Raw genomic sequence first — 18,840 nt, forward strand, 5'->3', positions numbered from 1 at the left:
ATAGCCAATTCGATATCTAATCTTTGCTCCAAGTTACACGCTGATCTATAAATCAGCCCCGCTCCTATCACGTACGAAATGAAATCAATGCACAGTTCTGTGGAATAATCCTGCTTTATTTACGATTGCTCAGCGTAGCGTCTTATCACCTCCATGGCCATAGCACGCACTCCCACCCAACTCTCGGTGACTATGCCCTCTATATGTGACACCCACGGATCGAAGCCCGTCCAACCGCCAGCGGGTAATTCCATGGTCATGGCCACTTTCGCATTCGCCACGCCCACAGCGTAGTCTGTTGAGTCTCCGGAGGTGGCATACATCAGGTAATAGCCGCTGCCATAGCTGTAAATGCCATTGGTGGCATGGACAATGGCCATGGCACCCGCATCGGCCACCTCGAGCATATCATAGTAATTAGCAGGAAAGTCGCTGCAAAAAAAATAGAGCAACCGTTAAAAAAGTTAAGAATAATAAAGTCAAACGCCTGTGTGTGATATACGAGTTATTGTTCTTTATAATAATTTAAATATTAATCATATAAACTATGAATTTACTGACGTGCAATTTACATTATTATTATTTAACTTATTAACTAACTTATTTAAGTAATCCTTTAGTATTTTAATTTCGTGTTTTTACACATATCATTTATACTACTGGGACATAAAAGTTCGAGTTTTCAACGCTCCGTCACTTAATGTGGGTAATATAATAGTTAATAAGATTGCGTAAAGATAATAGCAAAAAGTTCAATGTTAAGAACCCATTCTTACAATTTGTTCACTAGAGATAGAGAAACTGACTATTCTATTATAACTTGTAACTTTATTGTAACGTTTAACATTAATTTTAAATTTTGTTATTATCCTTTTCAATTTTAAAAGAATTATTATCAATGTAAATTGAAGAAGTGGATGAATCAACTTCAAAATCTAAACTTAAGCTAGTCTTAGTACAACCGAAGTATTGTCACTAAATGTGAGGTTCTTGCTCGTATAAACTCGAAGTGTTAGATGTTAATTCATATTAAATACTGATTTAGAATTTCTAGGTTTTATAGAGTCTCTCCAAATCTAATATCCATAAATAAAACGTTTTTCTCATTTTGGAAGAAGTATGCTATTTTTTCACTTTCTGACTTACCTAGTATGTCCCCAGGGCAGCAGCAAGTAGTTGCCATAGGAGTGCAGTGAGAGATAGAAATGCAAGCGATCGCTGTAATGAAGCAGCACATCGCGCACCACCTGTGATTCAGGCTGATCAAAGGCGTACTCCCCGCGATAGATTTCTTCTGCAGGATCAGCCGAGGAACCATCGTCCCGTCCCCACATATAGCCAAAGTTACGATTCAGATCGGTGCCAATGCTCTCGGGATCCCAAGTGGGTTTGCGCGTCTTGCGCCAATAACGTGAGTCCGTGTGAGTAAACTCATAACCATCTGCATTCACCACTGGCATGATGACCCAATCATAATCCTTGAGTAGCTCTGCATGTTCCTCGGGCTTAGTCAACAACTCCTCAATGATATACAAAGCGAAAGAGGGCGCAATCCATTCTCTGGCATGCATTGCAGCATCTATGAAGATCACAGGTTTATTTGTGCGTCCATCGCCATTGTTGATAGTTAGCAACTTGAGCGGACGCCGCTCGTAGCTCCAGCCAAACGTTTTGAGCAACGCACGCTGTGGATAACGTTGTGGCAAACTATCGAGATACTCATTGATCTCGGCGTGTGTATAAAATGCGCCCATCACATCGATTTGTGGCAACTGTAAACGTAACTTGCTGCGTTGATTCTCCTCCCGCTGCAGGCACAGCACTACGGAGATGTCATCCAAGATAAGTTGATATTCCACTTGATGCTGTTTCAGCAGCGTCAACAAACTTCCGGCTTGTGTGGGCGACACCAGAACACGCAATCCGGTCTCATTATGACTGCGACGTGAGCCCAGAAATTCCCAATGTGGTTTCGCTTGCGCCAGTTGCTGCAACAGTTTCAGTTGTGCTTCACTGTGCGGCTGCAGCTCAAAGACCCTGTAATCCTTGTAATCCTGCCAGGCCAACAGTTCACCCGACTGCAACAGCAACAGCAGCAGCGGGAGGAACAACAATCCCAAGTGTGTATACGATGACATTGCTTGCAAAGTTGAAATAAGACTACTGCTCAAGTTGCGTTATACACGCCAAAATCGAGGCACTTATCACTTAATTGGAACTGCTGCCGACTCAGACCAGAGACGATATCAACGATATCATTATTTTATATGCTTCTGTTTATGGCTTAAGACTAATTGAAGGCAGCCAGGCAGCGATGCTTAAACTGAACCAGTTCTTGCAATGGAAAAGAACTCAAATATCGTTTGAAAGAGTCATTAATTAGTAGATCATTAAATTGATTTATTAATGACTAGCGCTGAATGAAATGTTGTCATTAAATGGGAATTTTAGCATATTTAGAATATCAATTTACGATCATTTATACTCTATCGTGCATTAGAAACTAATTATAATGAATCATTAATATTAGTAATTTATCTTGATTTAGGATATAAATAATTATGGATCAATAAAGCTTTTTCTATTTATCGAAAATAACAAATAATCCGATATATATTTTAGTATACATACAACCCTTAATTCTAAGTGTTGAGAAACTATGAAAGTGTTATAATTAAATAGTGTTAAATTTTGAAAAAAAAAGTGTCCAAAGTGTCCAAAGTGTCAACATGAAACACAACTATAGTTGAACTATTTTAAATTACTGAGAATTCTTCATGAAACATAAGAAACAACTACAAATTTAATACCCAACATCGATGACACTAATTCGTTTAATTAAAAGAAATAAAAAACTACGATTGCTTAAAATTAAAGCTAAGTTTCCAAAATTAAAAAATAATCGAGACTTTTTAATTTCCTAAACATTCTCCATCGTTTTGCAAATTTAGTACATTTACATACTTTATTTAGTATGCATTTATACAATAATTAATGTATTTAGGTTATTGGAATATTAAGAATGAAAATAATTGGTATATTAGATTTTTTTTAAATAATTGTATATAAAGTATACGCTCAAATGTTTGGTATACACTAATTGAATAGGGAATTCTATATAATATAATACAATTCATTTTAAATTCCCAAGAATTCCCGCATTTACCCCAAAATAAAAGCAACAACTTGTAACGATTTTCTCAAATTTGGAACTTTAATGCCTAACAACGACGACACTAATTAGTTTAATTAACAAATATAAATTCAATTGCTTAAAGACTAAAAACACTCCCAGACAAGGGAGTCATCTTAATACAGACTAACATGCCGAATGAACTCGACAAAGCCGGCAAATGTCTCCTTGCAGACGTGAATGATATCGGAGGAGGCCACGTGGAATTCCTCACCGGGTAGCTCAAGCGTATAGGACAAGGGTATGCCCAGACTGCCATAGGCAAAGTCATCCAGACTGCCAGAAGCCTCGTACAGAATGGAGGCAGAGGTGCCAATTGTATACCGAGTGCCGCGATATTTGCCGATTTGGTTGGCGGCCCTCAATGCCACCGAACGCAGTGTGCTCACAGTGGGTGGGACAGTATTTCTATATTGAGATGAAGTTGGAGATGGGAAATGAAATGCCCACAAGTGGAAAATGTTAAAAATTGGGAGATACACAGCAGTGGCAGAAAATATTTCGCTTTTAATTGCTTTTAGCAATTAATTGAAAAGTAAATTGAATTTCTTCTCGGGGGCATAAAAGTGAAGCCCAACGCCCAACGCAATACACACCTTGCATAGCCATAGGGATAAAAAATGAATTTGCCGAATGAGTGCACATCCAGGCTGAGTTTCACACGATGACGATTGAATTCCAAATAGCGCACCACCGCCGATGTTTCCGGCTCCGAATTGGGCGCAGTGCCCGAATACACCTCCGAGCAGTGCTGAACGAATTGTTTTTGATAGTTGAAGGTCAAAGTCAAATATACGTATATACAAATCACATTCAACAGGTTTTGCTTACGTTCTGACTGGCTCCCTGATAGTTCCAGTGATTGCCAAAGTTGCGATTGATGTCCACGCCGTGACACGAGATGCCGCCATAATGATGACGATTCTTGCGCCAGAAACGATCCTAAAACACCCACAAAATATTATAGAAATGAAAGTCAGTTTTATTACTCAACTACTCACCGAAGTGTGTGTGTATTCGTAGCCATCGGGATTGACCAGCGGCACCAGGAACACCTCCACATCTTGCAGCACACGCTGGAAGGCACGCAGATTGCTCAACAACTCATAGGCCAAATACAACACAGTCTGTGTAGTGATCCATTCGCGACCATGAGCAGCAGCTTGAATGTAAGCAACACGACGAGGACGAACTCGAGAGTTCAGTGAAATCGACAGACCAGCAATGTGACGACCCTCGTTAGAGCGTCCCAGCGATTCATAGCGACAGAATTGAGGATAACGCGCTGCCAGTCCGCTCATAAAGTTTAGAATCTCATGGTAGCGTGGATAGTGCGAGAAGAAACCGCGTGCCTGACGACGCTTGCGACTATGCGGACGCTCTGCATCACAATCTGCTCCCGGTTGGCATTCTTCAAAGTCTTCATCTTCACCATCGGTATAGGTGCTGTTGGCTTCCAGAGCTGCCATCAGTTCCATCAGCGGCTGTGTCTTGTAGTCGACTCCCAGCTGAGCCAGACGCGACTCGAACTGTGGCTTCCTTTGGGGACCCACTGTCAACACGGACATGTTCCTGGTCAGCAGCCAGAAATCCACATCGGAGTCATTGGTCTGCAGATCGACCATGTACTGAAAGATGTTCTCATCACCATGCTGCACAGTGTACTTTGTGTAGCTGTAAGTAATATAATAAAAACATTTGAATATTAAGTTTATAATGAATTTTTGATTGATTAATTAATTAATTTTGTTGGTTAATTCTGAAAATTTTATCAATGTATGCTTAATATACAAATTCTTTATACGTATGCTTAGTAATATGTACAATTACCTACCTAATTTTGTTGTTTAATTGTGAAAATTGTATCTATGTATACTTAATATACCAATTCAATTGGACGCATGCTTAATACACTAATTCTTTGAGCGTATACCTAATATACCAATTCGTTCCTCGAATTGACGTATACTTAATATACTGCTTCTGTTAATATACCAATTGATTGGACGTATGCTTAATATAGCAATTCCGTTCTTACGTATACTTAATATGTAAATCAATTAAGTGTATACTTAATATACAATATCTTTTCACGTATACTTAATATAGAAATTATTTAAACATGCACTTAATATAATATACCAATTATTTTCTATACTTAATATACTTATATTTTGTGTGCTTAATTTACTTATTCAATGTACATATACTTAATACTACAATCCTATAACCTATACTAGTTCATTTAAAGTATACTTAATATACGAATTATTTTAACGCATAATTAAAATGCCAACGTAATAAACTAATACATATTATTGACTCACGAACAATTATTAAAGCCCCTTCTCAATACCCAATAATAAAATAATGTGTGAAATTGAAAATGAAATTTAATTGTATTACATAATCACCATGTATAAAAATAATTAATAATAATAAGTTAATATGCATAACGATAACTCAAGCAATCTACAAATTTCTTCTCCCACTGTGTTAATTTCTCTATTTTCTAAATATGAAAGGCAAACTAATAAGCTCAAGTTTATTAATAAAATAAAGAAAAATTAAAAAAAAAAAATATGATCGCATATCGACTTTTTTACGAACTTGAAAGCGAAACTCATAATTAATAGATTTATATACTAAGTCAACTTTAAACACATAACATTAATTTGTTTTTTGCTAATTTCAATGGGATTTAAAATAATATCTGCATGTTTTGAAGTGGCAATTAATAATGATGACCATGCCGAAACACTCCTCACTTAACTTTGTTGATGTTTTCTTCTCTTTATTTTTGTTGAAGATGCAAATCTTTAAGAAACTATGTAAGCTATTTTCGGCATTGATTAATATTGTTCAAGTGTGAGAAAATGTAGCATAAAGTTACACAAGAGTAACAAGTACCAGATGAATGAGTACTCGCATTCGTATTCATACTAAATGAATGGACATGAGACTGTTTGTTGGGTAAGTGCAGAGCAAATGGATATCCAATTAATAATACGAAAAACCCAAAGCATTTGTAATGTGATTGCTTCACACGTTTCTGTATGTCTTAAGCTAATTGGACAACAACATTAATATTGTGGCGCCCCAAAATGAGTTGTTGATTCACAAATTTATGCAGAACGCCTCGTTCTCGGATGTCGTCGCCCCGGCGTCAATTGGCGTTTTGCCACCTCTCGATGAATTTGTAGCCAATTTATCATTTCGAAAAATTCCACAAAAAGCGGACCACAGACAACCAACAAAATATTGAAAATCTATGCATATTCATCTTGTGCACAGACAACGACAACGACGAAGATGTGGAGGCGGAGGCGAAGGAAATGGCAAAAGCAAAGCGAGAAACGGACAGAAAACAAAGAAGAGGCTAATCACGTGTGGCAGTCGGCGGCATACAATGTTATTTAATTTAATTAAACACCCCGCCAGCAGTGCTTATAAGCTTAAGATGATATCTCTCTCTATCTGGCTGCATGATGCAGCTAATTTTTCATTTTTGTGTTTTACGTCTTTACATAAAGCAACTGTTTACATGTGATTAGTTTGGTTTTATTATTTTAATTTCAATTTTAATTTTCAGTTTTGTGTTTGTAATTCTCGTCAAATTATAAGCAAATGAAGCTCTATTGTTGGGCGCTACATGCCAAGTGACCTTCCCCCCAAAAAAAAAACATACTTGATGATGGATGCATATAAAGCATCTATTTTTGAACATTAAAACGTGTATTATGTCGAAACAACGGCGACTACACAACAAGCCTCAGCCTCACATGGCGAATACACAAAGCATGGGAAGGAAGCAAACATTTTGCGTACTAATTAAATATCAAGTTGTTGTAGTTTTGTATTCATTTTACGTTTTCGTTATGAATCAAAAACAGATGCCCGCATACATCGCTCATACGCCGCATGCGCCACTGACACCGTGCAATTTGCTGACTTCTTTGGCAAACATTTGCTTGGCATTTGCATTTCAAAACAGCTGCTGACATCTTCTTCAATGAAGCTGCTGTTTAGCTTTATCTTATGCCAGACAGCGACGAACGTTTAGCATAAATACTAACTACAATTAATGGCAACTTCTAAGCAGTGACATTCACACTCGTTAATTCTCTCTCTTTAATTGCTTTAACTGCTGTCTATAGTTAGAGCTCGTTAAAACATTACAAATTTGACTACAATGATAGTTTAGATAACTATCAAAAGCAATTGATGATTTATATAATTTTAATTTAAGCAATTACTTAATGGGTTTATAAATATACAACAAGCATAAATATTTATTAATTGTTTCGCAAGTTCGCAAATGCAAATGAACTAATGCAAACAAGTTGAACAAATATTTGTAATTTGCAGCTGTCTTGCGAATTTATTTGGCATACAAATGCAAGTTGAATACTCTACATTTATTTAAAAGTGTATCAGAAGAATAAAATAAAATAACAATAATAAAAAAAGTTTTATAAAATCGAAGTCTATTTGTTCTAACTAATTTTATTTTATTATTGCAAGAATGCTTCATATTCATTTAAAAGACATATTTATAAGAATAACATAAAATAATAAAAAAAAGTTTTAATAAAATCCAAGCCTATTCTTAAAACTAATTTTATTTTTTTATTTTCTGAGCATCTACGATTCTTAGAAAACTCAATCAAAGAATCTTTCCACTCATTATACAAATTCTGTTGAAAGTTAAGTTAATTTAAAGCTTTAAACATAAAATTAAAGATATTCTAGTATACACATTATTCAAATCAAAGTCTGAACATGTTTGAAGCACTCAAGGAAGCGGTTTGTGCCTGGACTTATAAATGCTATCGCTGTGCCCAGTTGTCAATTGTTTTTACCATACCATATCTCACATTTAAATGCCAAATCGACAAGCTGTGTACCTTCGATATCTGCCTCATGTACGCAAGTGTCGCACTTGGTGTTCTCACTTGCATGGAGGCTAATCAGCGACGTATCGCATAAATCTGGACAATGGTAAGTTGGAAGCTTTTAAGTTAAGTAAATGCCTAAACCAGTTTACCAACTAGTAGCAAAAAAAAAAAAAAACAGCAACGCGAAATTAATGTCTGCGAAGCGACTGATTGATGGTGTTTATATGAATTTCTGTAAATTGTAATTTAAACAACTACTTTTTTTCTTTTTTGATAATTACCCTGCATAGCCAGCCAGATTGTTGGAACTGCTGCTGCTGCTACTGGAACACGCCAAGCCGATGAAACAAAGCAGCAACAAGCTGCACACGATTTTATAGCACATTTTTTGTTTTGCGGTTTATATGAATATCGTATCCAAAACTTCCAACAGTCTCTCTCTTCCTCCGATTGTCTTACAAATTATGTATTAAAATATGCAGCTGAGCTGTGCAAAATGTTTTGCTTTTTTTTAATTCACTTTTTTTCGTGTTGTTTTATGTATAGTATATAAATTAATTATTATTTTGCACTTTGCACTTGAAAAATGTTATTGCATAACTCGTATACAAAACTTTGATCAACTGCATGAGTTGATTATATAGCATGAACGCAGCCCGAACTCATCCGTTTCATCTCCGTTTCGATCAAAGACTGTCGAGCTGTTTGAATCGCGGCTGAGAAAGAAGACGTTGCCAAAGCCAAAAACCCGAAAAAACAGATCCGACAGAAAAAAACCAACTAAATATGGTTTCAGTTCGCTTTTAGAAAAGTGAGTGTCAAGGTCAGGTGTGCCGCGGTCCAGTCCCCCGTCCAGTTTTGTATCCAACAATAAGCGATGCTGATGCCGATGCTGATGATGATGATGATGGTGGTAGCTTTAGAGCCAACGATTTTGTGGGCGATTGTAAACACGTCACGAGATCAAATGCGGAAAGCGTCGGCACGCGTCGATTTTTATATTTATTATAGCATACGGTATAATGTAGTTAGTTGATCGCGGCATAAGTTTAGTTCTTTCCAATCATTCTTTTTTTTGCATAATTTATGCTAGTTTGCTAATTTTTCGAAGCATTTATGGTTTTTTTAATGAAGCACTTTTTTTCCTGTGGTTTATTTTTGTTGTTTTTGTTTTTGTTTTGCTTTTTTCTTCCAGTTTTATAAGTAGCTTTTTTCTCGTTGAGTTGAAACTTGTTTTGGATAATTTGATCACTTTGTTATCGCTAGACACACAATTGTTGTGGTGGGTTCTTTTTTGGGTCTACATCGATTTTTGCTCTTTTCATGCGTTTTTGCATCCGCGTGTCGCGGGTCTTGAAACGATTCTGAAGCCGTTACTTGTTTATTTACTGGTTTTTATAGAGGAACTTGTATTGTTCATGTCTGTCTGTCTGTGCTTTTGCTATGGACCAACTGTTTGAATATGTGCTTTGTCTTCCTAATGTCACACAATCGGACATGTTTGCGCCTTGGGGTATATGTATATCGGCTACAGATTCCTGTTCTAATGAAATCACCTTTCGAAAGTCAACGAACGCCCCAAAAACAAAAACAAGACAACGGATAAACACGAGTAAGATGCGCTCCATTCTAATTTTGGCCAATTCTCAGAGCACACTGAACTTTCGATATTGATGGGTGACGTGCAAGGTCAATTTGTCGAGCAAGAGCCGGAAATGTTAAGCCACAAGAAGGCACTTATGCTTCATTACAGTTAAACCGAAGATGCGTGGATTGAGTTCATTAAAACCTTAAGTGCAGATAGCAGCTGTAAATAGCCAAAAACACACACACGCACACATACCGAGTCCATGGCTAACAGAAGCCATTCACGAAAACGAAATCAACATGACACTTATCATAATCTACGTCTTTTTCGTTTTTTGAGATAGATACGTATGCGTATACGTATTATTCATAATTATATCTCGAGTTAGTCTTCAGCATTAGCTTTGATGCGTAATTATGACACTTGACTGTCGCTTTCGGCACTTCCGCTTGACCAACGTCGACAGCTAACGATGATGTATGAATTCATCATCATCCATTTGATCTTCGATCGTGAGATGTTTTTAGCAGACATCACGGCACTCGTTGTGCCACCAAACTATTTAATAATATCGACTTTATGTTTCCGGTGGCTATAATTTGCATTTTAAATTCTTTTATTTTTAACAATCTACCAACTCAGTTTAGATTGTGGTTTCAGGCAGCTGAAAACCCCGTAAAACTTGACGTTCTAAATCATTTTAAAAGCCAGCCTAATGGGATTCTAACTCAACTACTCTCAGGGCATTCAACTTTTCCTCTTGACCGCTTGATCCGAAAAGAAATAGCCCCCAGTTTTAATAATCACATTAACTTACATATATAGTATAGATAGATCTATATCACATAACGCTCAAGGCGTCTGCTCAGCATTTGTCTTCTTTGTGCGCGCGTTGTACAATAATTAGCATATGAAAAAGCCCTCCGAGTGCTCTCGAGATCTTGTCTCTGCGACCTTAACCATTAAAATAATCTTCACGCACTCTATCTAATGTCTAGGCTTTTGTCTTTCGACTAAGTCGATTTGTAAACAGAGGCTTTATTAATGCTAAATAAGGGCAAACCATCTTCAAAACATAAAAAATTGACATATTATGCGTTATGGATTAGAAAACTTGAATCTTTTTGATAAATTTTGATAAGTTTAATCGTTTTTCCCATGAAAATTAATTAACAAGATATACAAAAATGTTGGAGTATTCAAACATAACGAAAAAAAAATATTACATTATAATTGTTTTTCTTAAGTCCAAACGAGAATTATAAACTTAACAGAATCTAAATGAATCAAATATATGATATGTAAATGAATTTAACAAATAAGTGTATTGTTTTTATTTTGAAAATACAAAATACTAATAATAAGTAATATATTTCCAATGTAACATAACTAACAATTGAAAAAGAAAAATTATTAACTTCTACTAACATTTCCCACGCATCATAAAGCTTGTCTAACAATACCAACTATTATTGGTGCATTGAAGCATTGAAGGTAAATGCATTTAAATGTACTATTGCATTATACTTCAATTAATTTTTATTTAAATAAAGAGGCTATTTTTAGCTTAAAATATTTACTTTTTGTATTTTCCATTGAAAAAGTAGATTTGTATGTGTACGAATATTTAAATTTAATACCGTATTTTTTTAAGTCTTTAAAAAATAATCTCAAAAATAACATGTTAAAAGAAAAGAGTGTCTATAGACTGCTAGACCTACTTTTTTACTTAGTTCAATTGCACAGTTTGCGTGGTGTAAATCAAGGCATGCAAATCAATTAGAGTGGAGAGTAGAATCAGAGAGAAAATGTCATCAAGTTTCTTCAGTTTGAGTGCATCTATTAAAGGCAATACAACGTGTACCGCAAGAAGTAAAGTTAATGGTAAGTACCTTCAGTATAAGAATGAAATAGATCGTAAAAACTTAAAAACAAAATCGTGAACAGCCATCAATGACGCCACAGCTGTTGATGATGCACTTGCTGTTCATCTTATCAGCAATACAGGGAATGGAGGCATACAAATACTACGCCTATGATGGTGGAAGTACACCTCATTTAATAAGTCGTCGTACTTTCAATGCACATCCAACAGTTCAACGCAGAACTATAGAGAATCAGTGCAATCAAAAAGGAGAGATTACTCATTGGATCAACCAGCAAGTTGCAAGAAATACAAAACTCACAGAATTCAATCAAAAATTGCAAAAAATTCTGGATAACGTGAATGAAAATAACACTACGGAGAAAGCTCACTGTTGCTTCTATGAGAATAATACTATGGATAAAGTTTTTGCGGATATAACAATCCTTTCGGAGAAATATAATATTAATGGAGGAGTTGCACTGAAGTCAACTGGAGATATAGGTCAGGATTTGGATCGCATTTTAGAGAGACTTAAGCAACTTGTTGGCAAGGATATGAAAAGTTGCTGCAATCATTTATCTACCAAGCTCAAAGAACTGGAAGCAGACTTTGTCAAACAATTGGAAGAATTGAAACACAAAATAAATAAGGATCCAGAAAATAAAGAAAATTTATCTAAAGATAAAGAGCTTGAGCTAAAGAATAAATTAGAACAATTAAAGGAACGAATGGAGCAGCTTGAAAAGAAACAGCTAGAAAACGAAAAAATATCTGGAAAAGGAACTTGTTGCAAAGAATTAGAACAAAAACTAAAAGAATTGCAGAGCCAAGTAGAAACTGCAAAAACTGGAAACAAAACAGCAGATCTCGATAAGGAACTACAAGATTTTCTTGATAAGCAAAAAGAGCAGGTTACTAAAATAAAAGAAATTGAAGAAGAGCTAAAGAAACGAGCAGCGAATGTGCAGAAAGTATTGGAAAATTGCGAAAAGCGATGCGGAAATAAACAAACTGGAAATGAAACAAATGGAAAAACTAGCAAAGAAAATATTGGAGTTAATGATGATTCGCGAAGATTGGATACTTTGGAACAAATGATTCAAAATCTTATAGAAAACCATAAGAAACTAAATAATATGCTTGAAAATATGACAAAATGCAAGCGTGCAGATAATTGTGAACAAAAGCGGATTAAAGATCAAGCTGAATTTCAGTCACAAATTGAAAAGGCGAAAGTTTGCTGCAAGGACATCGATAAATTGGGGAAAGATAATGAAGAACTACGGCAAAACATTAAACAGATGAATGCGAGCTACATTGAGCATTTATCGCAGCTAAACAACGATATTAAAGAATTACAGAATGGCCTTAAAGATGCTTTGGAAAAATCCAAGAATCCAGAAGAAACCGGAAATGGTAATAATAAAGAAACGAGTAAAAATCAGGAATTTAATAATGAACTAGATGATATAAATAAGAAACTGGATCAATTGCAAATCACGCTCATTGTTAACGAAAATAAACTAAACAATGTGCAGCAACAATCGAATAACAACTTCAAGGAGCTAACCAACAGTTTAGAAATTCAGAAAAATGCTATCAAACAGTTCGAAAAGAATGCAGAAATACGTTTTGATGATCTCAATTCTAAAGGCAATACCGAGAAGCCAGTCGATCAAGCTGATCGCTTGGATCGTTTGGAAAAAGAGCAAAACCAATTAAGCGAGAATATAAACAAAACTCAGGAGCTACAGAAACGCGTAGAAGAGTTGGAGAAAAAGCTAAAAGAAGCTCTTGACGATCTTCAGGCATCTAAATCAACAGTTGATAAGTGTTCCCTGAAATGTAAACAATTGGATAACATTAACGATATGATAAAACGCATTGAAGATCTTGAAGTTAAGGTAAAAAATCATAAAAGCTCAAAAAATGGTAAATCTAATGATAAACCGAAGAAGAAACGTAAGGGATCTGCTATAGGAGGCGTCGATTTTGAATAAATGGAGTTTATCTTACAAAATTTTATTAATGTTATTAACATGTCAAATAAATCCTTGTAATTAATTAATCCCACTATTATTATACATAATATAATTTTTTTTTTTTTTAATATTCCGTATTCTCATTTATTTCACCACAAAATACAAACATGAACCTCAATTTATTATACATGATATGGTAAAGTTTCAGGTAGTAATATTTAATTTACATTTATTTGTGCATACACAATAAAAATCAATGTCATTATTATGATGATACCTTCGATTAAGAAGATCGATACGTGATGGAAATAAAAGTTTTTATATTAAAATTGATATGTAATATCAATTTCTTGAAAATAATTGGGAAGAATTTAGAAGAAGAATTGAGAAGAATTGTATTGACTGACAGGTTAATTGAAGATTTTTAGTTTCAATAGTTACAATATTCTATATATATATATTTTTTTTTTGAGAAGCAGTAAATATTCGTAGGACCAATTTCGGTCAAATCCATTTTAAAATCCTTGTTCTTATATAGCTAATATTCAAGTCTTTTAACGCACTTTATCCTTATCGGAATGGAACACATGTTTAAACTCTACCTTAAGTGCACCAAATATGTATAAATAACTACAGACTTGGTGGTATTTCTTTTTTAACTTTGCACATAACCAACGCTTAGTATCGCAACATAATTTCTCGTACCTCGTATTGAGGATTATACACAAAGTATATAAGCAGTACTCCTTACCCATCTTAACAACCAACGAAAAAACTTTAATAAACAAGGGAATATATTAATCGATAATAGTCATCACAGTACTCACCTGTTAGCCTGTTAGCCATGCCACAGAGACTGAAGGCAGTGTGTCAGTGGGTTAAATCAGACTGCATTGTCTGTTAACGGGACTGTCATATCTCTGTGTATATAATCAGCATAACTTTATGCCAAATTGTATAACAAAGTTAAATTGGCATGCCAAACAATATGCTGGCATGGCAAATTGTTTTCATATCCTTGTTGTCCTTTATTGAGGCAGGTTGAGGCTGCCAATGCTCGTTTATGTCGTTCCAACATAATTGCTGGAATTTCGTTAATTTGTAGTCAGTTTTACTTCACCAAACATTTCGTCATCAAATTGCCACACATACATACACACACACACACATTCACCCACGCAATGAGACAAAGGACAACTGAGGAACATTTTTGCCCCAGACTTTTTATTTGGCATTCCCCGAAAAACAAAGTTTTAGCCCTTTTATTTTTGCCAACATGCTAATGACATAATGTGCATACTTCAGAAACGCCCCCTACCGACAGGAAACAGCCAGCTCCGAACTGGCAACCTGTCTGGGCCTTTGCGTGTCTCTGCCATGTAACAGTAAAAAAAACAGAGTTACATTTAAGTATAATATGCGCGAAATAGTTTGAATGAAATTGAAACTACCCTAACTCAAAAATCCATTATCAATTTTTGAAAATTTTTTATTTGTCAAAATAGTTTAAATTTCAGAAATAACAAAGATTATTCAAAAAATAAAATTAAAGAATTGACTTAAAAATAATGTACCGAAACTTTAATTTGATACAAGTATATTTAAAATATATTAAATGCTTTACTTTTAAAATTGTGAAAAGTAACAACAACTTTCAAAATACTAAACATGTATAGTATATTGTATAATTTCCATGGTTAAAATGAAATTAAATTCTAATATAAGTTTACTATAAAAATATAATTTCTTTTTAAAACAAAAATCATGTAAAAAGCAATACACATTTTAATATACATTTACTTTAAAGAAGCTGTTTCTGTTGATCATATTTTGCAAAATTAAAATTCATGTAATCTTTAAAGAGCAATAAACTATAAAATTACATATACTTATAATGAAATATTCTGATTGCAATAAATTTTTCCTATCTACTCCAGCTACATAAACTGTCAAGAGACCAATATCCCACCCACAAAGTGTCCACAGGGTATTGCGACGTTTAATGTAGTTATAGTCAGACGTAAATATATGGCAGTCAGTGTGTCAGGAAGTTGACTAAAAGACCGTTAAATGAAAATCAACACGAACCTTATTCCATATAAATCAACTGGTTGCGTTGCGGGCAATATTATTGTATTCCTACAGCATAGCTATAGATATAGTATGTATTTATGTGGCTGCATAGATATATGTAGATGTATGCAGATATATGTACATACATATGTATATGTTTGTCCTTACACAAGATCTACATATATGTGCATGCATAGTAAACCATATTACTATAGTACACATGTCTGTGCTGACTGTTCAGACTTTTGACTCTGCGTTGACATGACGTTTGTTAGGCACCATATCATACTACACTACAAATATGAATATTGGACCAGGTTTCATTACATTTATTTATTTTTCAGATATTTTAATTAATTTATTTTGTATTAATATTTTATATTTTACTGGGAGTTCTAAAATGTATTTATTTTCTAAAGAAATGTTATAATTAAATTATGTATAGTTGTAATATTTTGTTGATTTGTAAACCGAGGCTTTAAATTTATCTTATATGTACATACATATGTATGTAAATATTTCCAAAAAAAGATCCAACTGGTGTTCTGATTATGATTATGATTTATTTACTATTCATTTTTTATTTATTTTTAGTTATATATTTTATAATTACATTTAATATATTTTTGAATAATATTCCAATTTGACATTTTTCAATTTTAGTTCTTAATGTAATTCTATAATAATTCTATAAAGTTTATTAATTTTAATTCAAAATAAATAGGGTACCAAAATTATTTAAGATATAATTTGTTAAGAAACTATTAACATTTTTTAAGAGTAAATATGTATAACCAATATTATTCTGCCTAATATATTCTCGTGGTTTTTTAACCTCGCAGCACAGTGTTTTTCAGAGTCAATCTGCAAACATGATTTTCTTTGGAGCACATACTAGCTTTAAGGCTGCTATACGAGAGAGTCGAGCCCAGCGAACTGAACTGTTCTATATGCCGTTTCCGGGACGGCACGCCAATGCTTGGAGCAGAGCGTACGCTTCCTTATTCCTTGGCCTGCTCTGCTCTGTTCGTACTCGTATTTGCATAGCTCGTGCCTGCGCTTTTGACTAGCTTCCCGACCCCAGTTTGGAATCTGACATTTAGCATATTTGCGTTCTGTGGCAGTTGCAGTTGTCGAGAGGGCCAAATCCAATTCCGCATTACATGCTGCCTGTTTGCCAGCTAGTTGTGCTTGGCTTTGGTTTGCTTTGCTTTGCTTGGCTGCCGTGCCCAACTTATTAAACGTTGTCGCTGTCCCAATTTAGCGAATGCGAACTCTTTCCAACCCACGCCATGGATATGCTACCCCAAACCCAAATGTGCCACTTTTATTTGGGGTGAGTAGCTGCTACTGTCTGCCGCTGGCAGCGGCTCTTTTTATAATGCAATGTTGATAATATTTGGCTCGCACAATGGCAGCCAGGCCCAAAGGGCTCGCACGTCTCGCCATCGTCGAGCAGCTGCTCGAAATCGAGACCCAGGTGAGCCCAAGATATTCAAATACAATTTCAAGTAGGCAGCTTTGAGTTTGAGGAGCAACTTCTTCAAACGTTAAACAAATTCACTCACATCTTTTTTTTGTCGCGTGCTCAAGTATTTATAAATTTTAAGTAAAATTTGCCATAATTTTGTAAAACAATTCTTCCGTTACAAATTGAAAATGCAAACCACCAAAACGAAACGTGTGAAGAAGACCAAATCACGGGTCCAGAAGCTAATTGCCATTACAACGCCCAAGTTGCCAATACGTCGCCTGGTTATACCGCGTCCCGATGTGCTCCACACGTATCTAGAGTACAACCAGATCAATCAGTATCTGGAATATATAGTAAATCGCTATTCGAACTTTGTCAAACTCTATACGCTGGGCATCACACACGAGAAGCGTGAAGTGCGCGCTTTGGAGATCAACTGGATGAATCCTGACAATGTCGAGCTGCCAACCACATTGCGCATGCAGGCTGCCAAGCAGGCGGAGCTGTATAGGAGCAGCGGAGCCAAGGGTCCCATGGTGCTGCCCGGGGATAAGAATCGCAACATTATCTTCATTGAGGCGGGCACACATGCTCGGGAATGGATTACGGTCAGCACCAGTCTCAATTGCATCTATCAGCTGACGGAACGTTATACCCGAAACATTGAAGTGTTGCGCAATCTGCGTTTCATCATTGTGCCCTTGGTCAATCCCGATGGCTACGAATACTCGCGCACCAAGGTGAGACAATTCAAGACTTTCACTTCCACTTCACTTCCATTTATTCCCCTTCTCCCACTTAGAATCGCAACTGGCGTAAAAATCGACGACCGCATAAGGGCACCAAGTTCGTCGGCACCGACTGCAATCGCAATTACGATGTGTACTGGGAGAGCGGTCCGAGCAAGACGCAACGCAACACCTACAAGGGTGAGCGTCCCTTCTCCGAGCCCGAGACGCGTGCCATGCGCAACATTCTCGACAGTCTGGCGCCCAATTTGTTGTTCTTCTTATCTCTACACTCCTACGGCCAGAGCATCATGTATCCCTGGGGCTATTGCCGTGATCCGCCCTATCACTGGCGTGAGCTGCACACATTGGCCACCTGCGGACGCACCGCCATCAAGACGTACAATGGTCGCGAGTATCGCACCGGCTCCATTAGCTGCCTGACCAAACGCACCATTGCCGGCTCAGTAGTGGACTACGTCTATGGTGTGCTGAAGGCGCCCATGGCGCTGGTCATGGAGTTGCCATCCCGAGAACTGGGCTTTCAGCCGCCAGTCGAGATGATCAGCCAGATTGGACACGAGAGCTGGTTTGGCATACGCGAGATGTGCAAGAGTGCTTTCGATTTGCGGCGTCGCATCAATCGCGACGAGGAGCCCGTGGCTCCCAGACCACCGCGTGCTGCAGGCGCCGGAGACTGTGCATCGGCAGCCAACAGCAGCGGTGAGGAGAAGAAAACCACACCCAAGAAGGTGCGCATGCGAAAGCGCAGCAAACGCACCATACTCTCACAGCATGCGGATATACTCGAAATGCAGAAGCGACACAAGGCAGCGACGATGATGTTGCCACGACGACCATTGACGGCGCCAGCTTTGGTCAGACGTGCTGGGCAAGGCGATGAGCCTTCAGACACAGTTTAAGCAATTGGACGAATAGCAATTAGTGGACGATAGGATTAACTGAATGAATTAGGTGTGTATTTCTATGTGTGAACAATAAACTAATACAATTCACAAACTTGAGCTGGACTTTGG

The 18,840-nt window shown here is 36.4% G+C and overlaps 4 protein-coding genes and 1 long non-coding RNA gene across 5 annotated transcripts; 3 read left to right on the forward strand and 2 right to left on the reverse strand.

Moving 5' to 3' along the window:
- Positions 1-78: 78 nt before the first annotated feature.
- Positions 79-2,156, reverse strand: LOC117571418 (carboxypeptidase B). The gene is made up of 2 exons (XM_034253558.2): positions 1,147-2,156; positions 79-432 (listed from the first exon to the last, which is right to left on the reverse strand). The coding sequence occupies exons 1-2, from the start codon at positions 2,136-2,138 to the stop codon at positions 120-122; spliced, it is 1,305 nt and encodes a 434-aa protein (XP_034109449.1). The 5' UTR covers positions 2,139-2,156; the 3' UTR covers positions 79-119.
- A 1,039-nt stretch (positions 2,157-3,195) lies between these two features.
- Positions 3,196-8,489, reverse strand: LOC117571417 (carboxypeptidase B). Its single transcript, XM_034253557.2, has 5 exons — positions 8,373-8,489; positions 4,195-4,867; positions 4,025-4,135; positions 3,790-3,944; positions 3,196-3,601 (listed from the first exon to the last, which is right to left on the reverse strand). The coding sequence occupies exons 1-5, from the start codon at positions 8,474-8,476 to the stop codon at positions 3,310-3,312; spliced, it is 1,335 nt and encodes a 444-aa protein (XP_034109448.1). The 5' UTR covers positions 8,477-8,489; the 3' UTR covers positions 3,196-3,309.
- LOC127564996 (uncharacterized) lies at positions 7,838-8,611 on the forward strand. The gene is made up of 2 exons (XR_004572448.2): positions 7,838-8,194; positions 8,382-8,611. It is a non-coding gene; the product is annotated as an uncharacterized LOC127564996 (long non-coding RNA).
- A 2,809-nt stretch (positions 8,612-11,420) lies between these two features.
- LOC117571408 (putative leucine-rich repeat-containing protein DDB_G0290503) lies at positions 11,421-13,595 on the forward strand. The gene is made up of 2 exons (XM_034253546.2): positions 11,421-11,563; positions 11,627-13,595. Exons 1-2 carry the CDS (start codon positions 11,561-11,563, stop codon positions 13,544-13,546), a joined length of 1,923 nt encoding a protein of 640 aa, XP_034109437.1. The 5' UTR covers positions 11,421-11,560; the 3' UTR covers positions 13,547-13,595.
- Positions 13,596-17,154: 3,559 nt separating this feature from the next.
- On the forward strand, positions 17,155-18,823 carry LOC117571415 (carboxypeptidase B). Its single transcript, XM_034253555.2, has 2 exons — positions 17,155-17,815; positions 17,878-18,823. The coding sequence occupies exons 1-2, from the start codon at positions 17,261-17,263 to the stop codon at positions 18,724-18,726; spliced, it is 1,404 nt and encodes a 467-aa protein (XP_034109446.1). The 5' UTR covers positions 17,155-17,260; the 3' UTR covers positions 18,727-18,823.
- Positions 18,824-18,840: the final 17 nt, after the last annotated feature.

Source organism: Drosophila albomicans, chromosome 3 (genome assembly GCF_009650485.2).
Source record: "Drosophila albomicans strain 15112-1751.03 chromosome 3, ASM965048v2, whole genome shotgun sequence".
NCBI classification, from domain to species: Eukaryota; Metazoa; Arthropoda; class Insecta; order Diptera; family Drosophilidae; genus Drosophila; species Drosophila albomicans.

Coding starts and splice junctions, on each gene's coding strand:
- LOC117571418 (XM_034253558.2), bottom strand. CDS start 2,138: ATGTCATCGTATACACACTTGGGATTGTTGTTCCTCCCGCTGCTGCTG. Junction 433..1,146: donor CTGCCCTGGGGACATACTAG/GTAAGTCAGAAA, acceptor TTTTTTTTGCAG/CGACTTTCCTGCTAATTACT.
- LOC117571417 (XM_034253557.2), bottom strand. CDS start 8,476: ATGTGCTATAAAATCGTGTGCAGCTTGTTGCTGCTTTGTTTCATCGGC. Junction 3,945..4,024: donor ATCAGGGAGCCAGTCAGAAC/GTAAGCAAAACC, acceptor CAATTCGTTCAG/CACTGCTCGGAGGTGTATTC. Junction 3,602..3,789: donor TATCCCTATGGCTATGCAAG/GTGTGTATTGCG, acceptor ATCTCAATATAG/AAATACTGTCCCACCCACTG.
- LOC117571415 (XM_034253555.2), top strand. CDS start 17,261: ATGCAAACCACCAAAACGAAACGTGTGAAGAAGACCAAATCACGGGTC. Junction 17,816..17,877: donor ACGAATACTCGCGCACCAAG/GTGAGACAATTC, acceptor TCTCCCACTTAG/AATCGCAACTGGCGTAAAAA.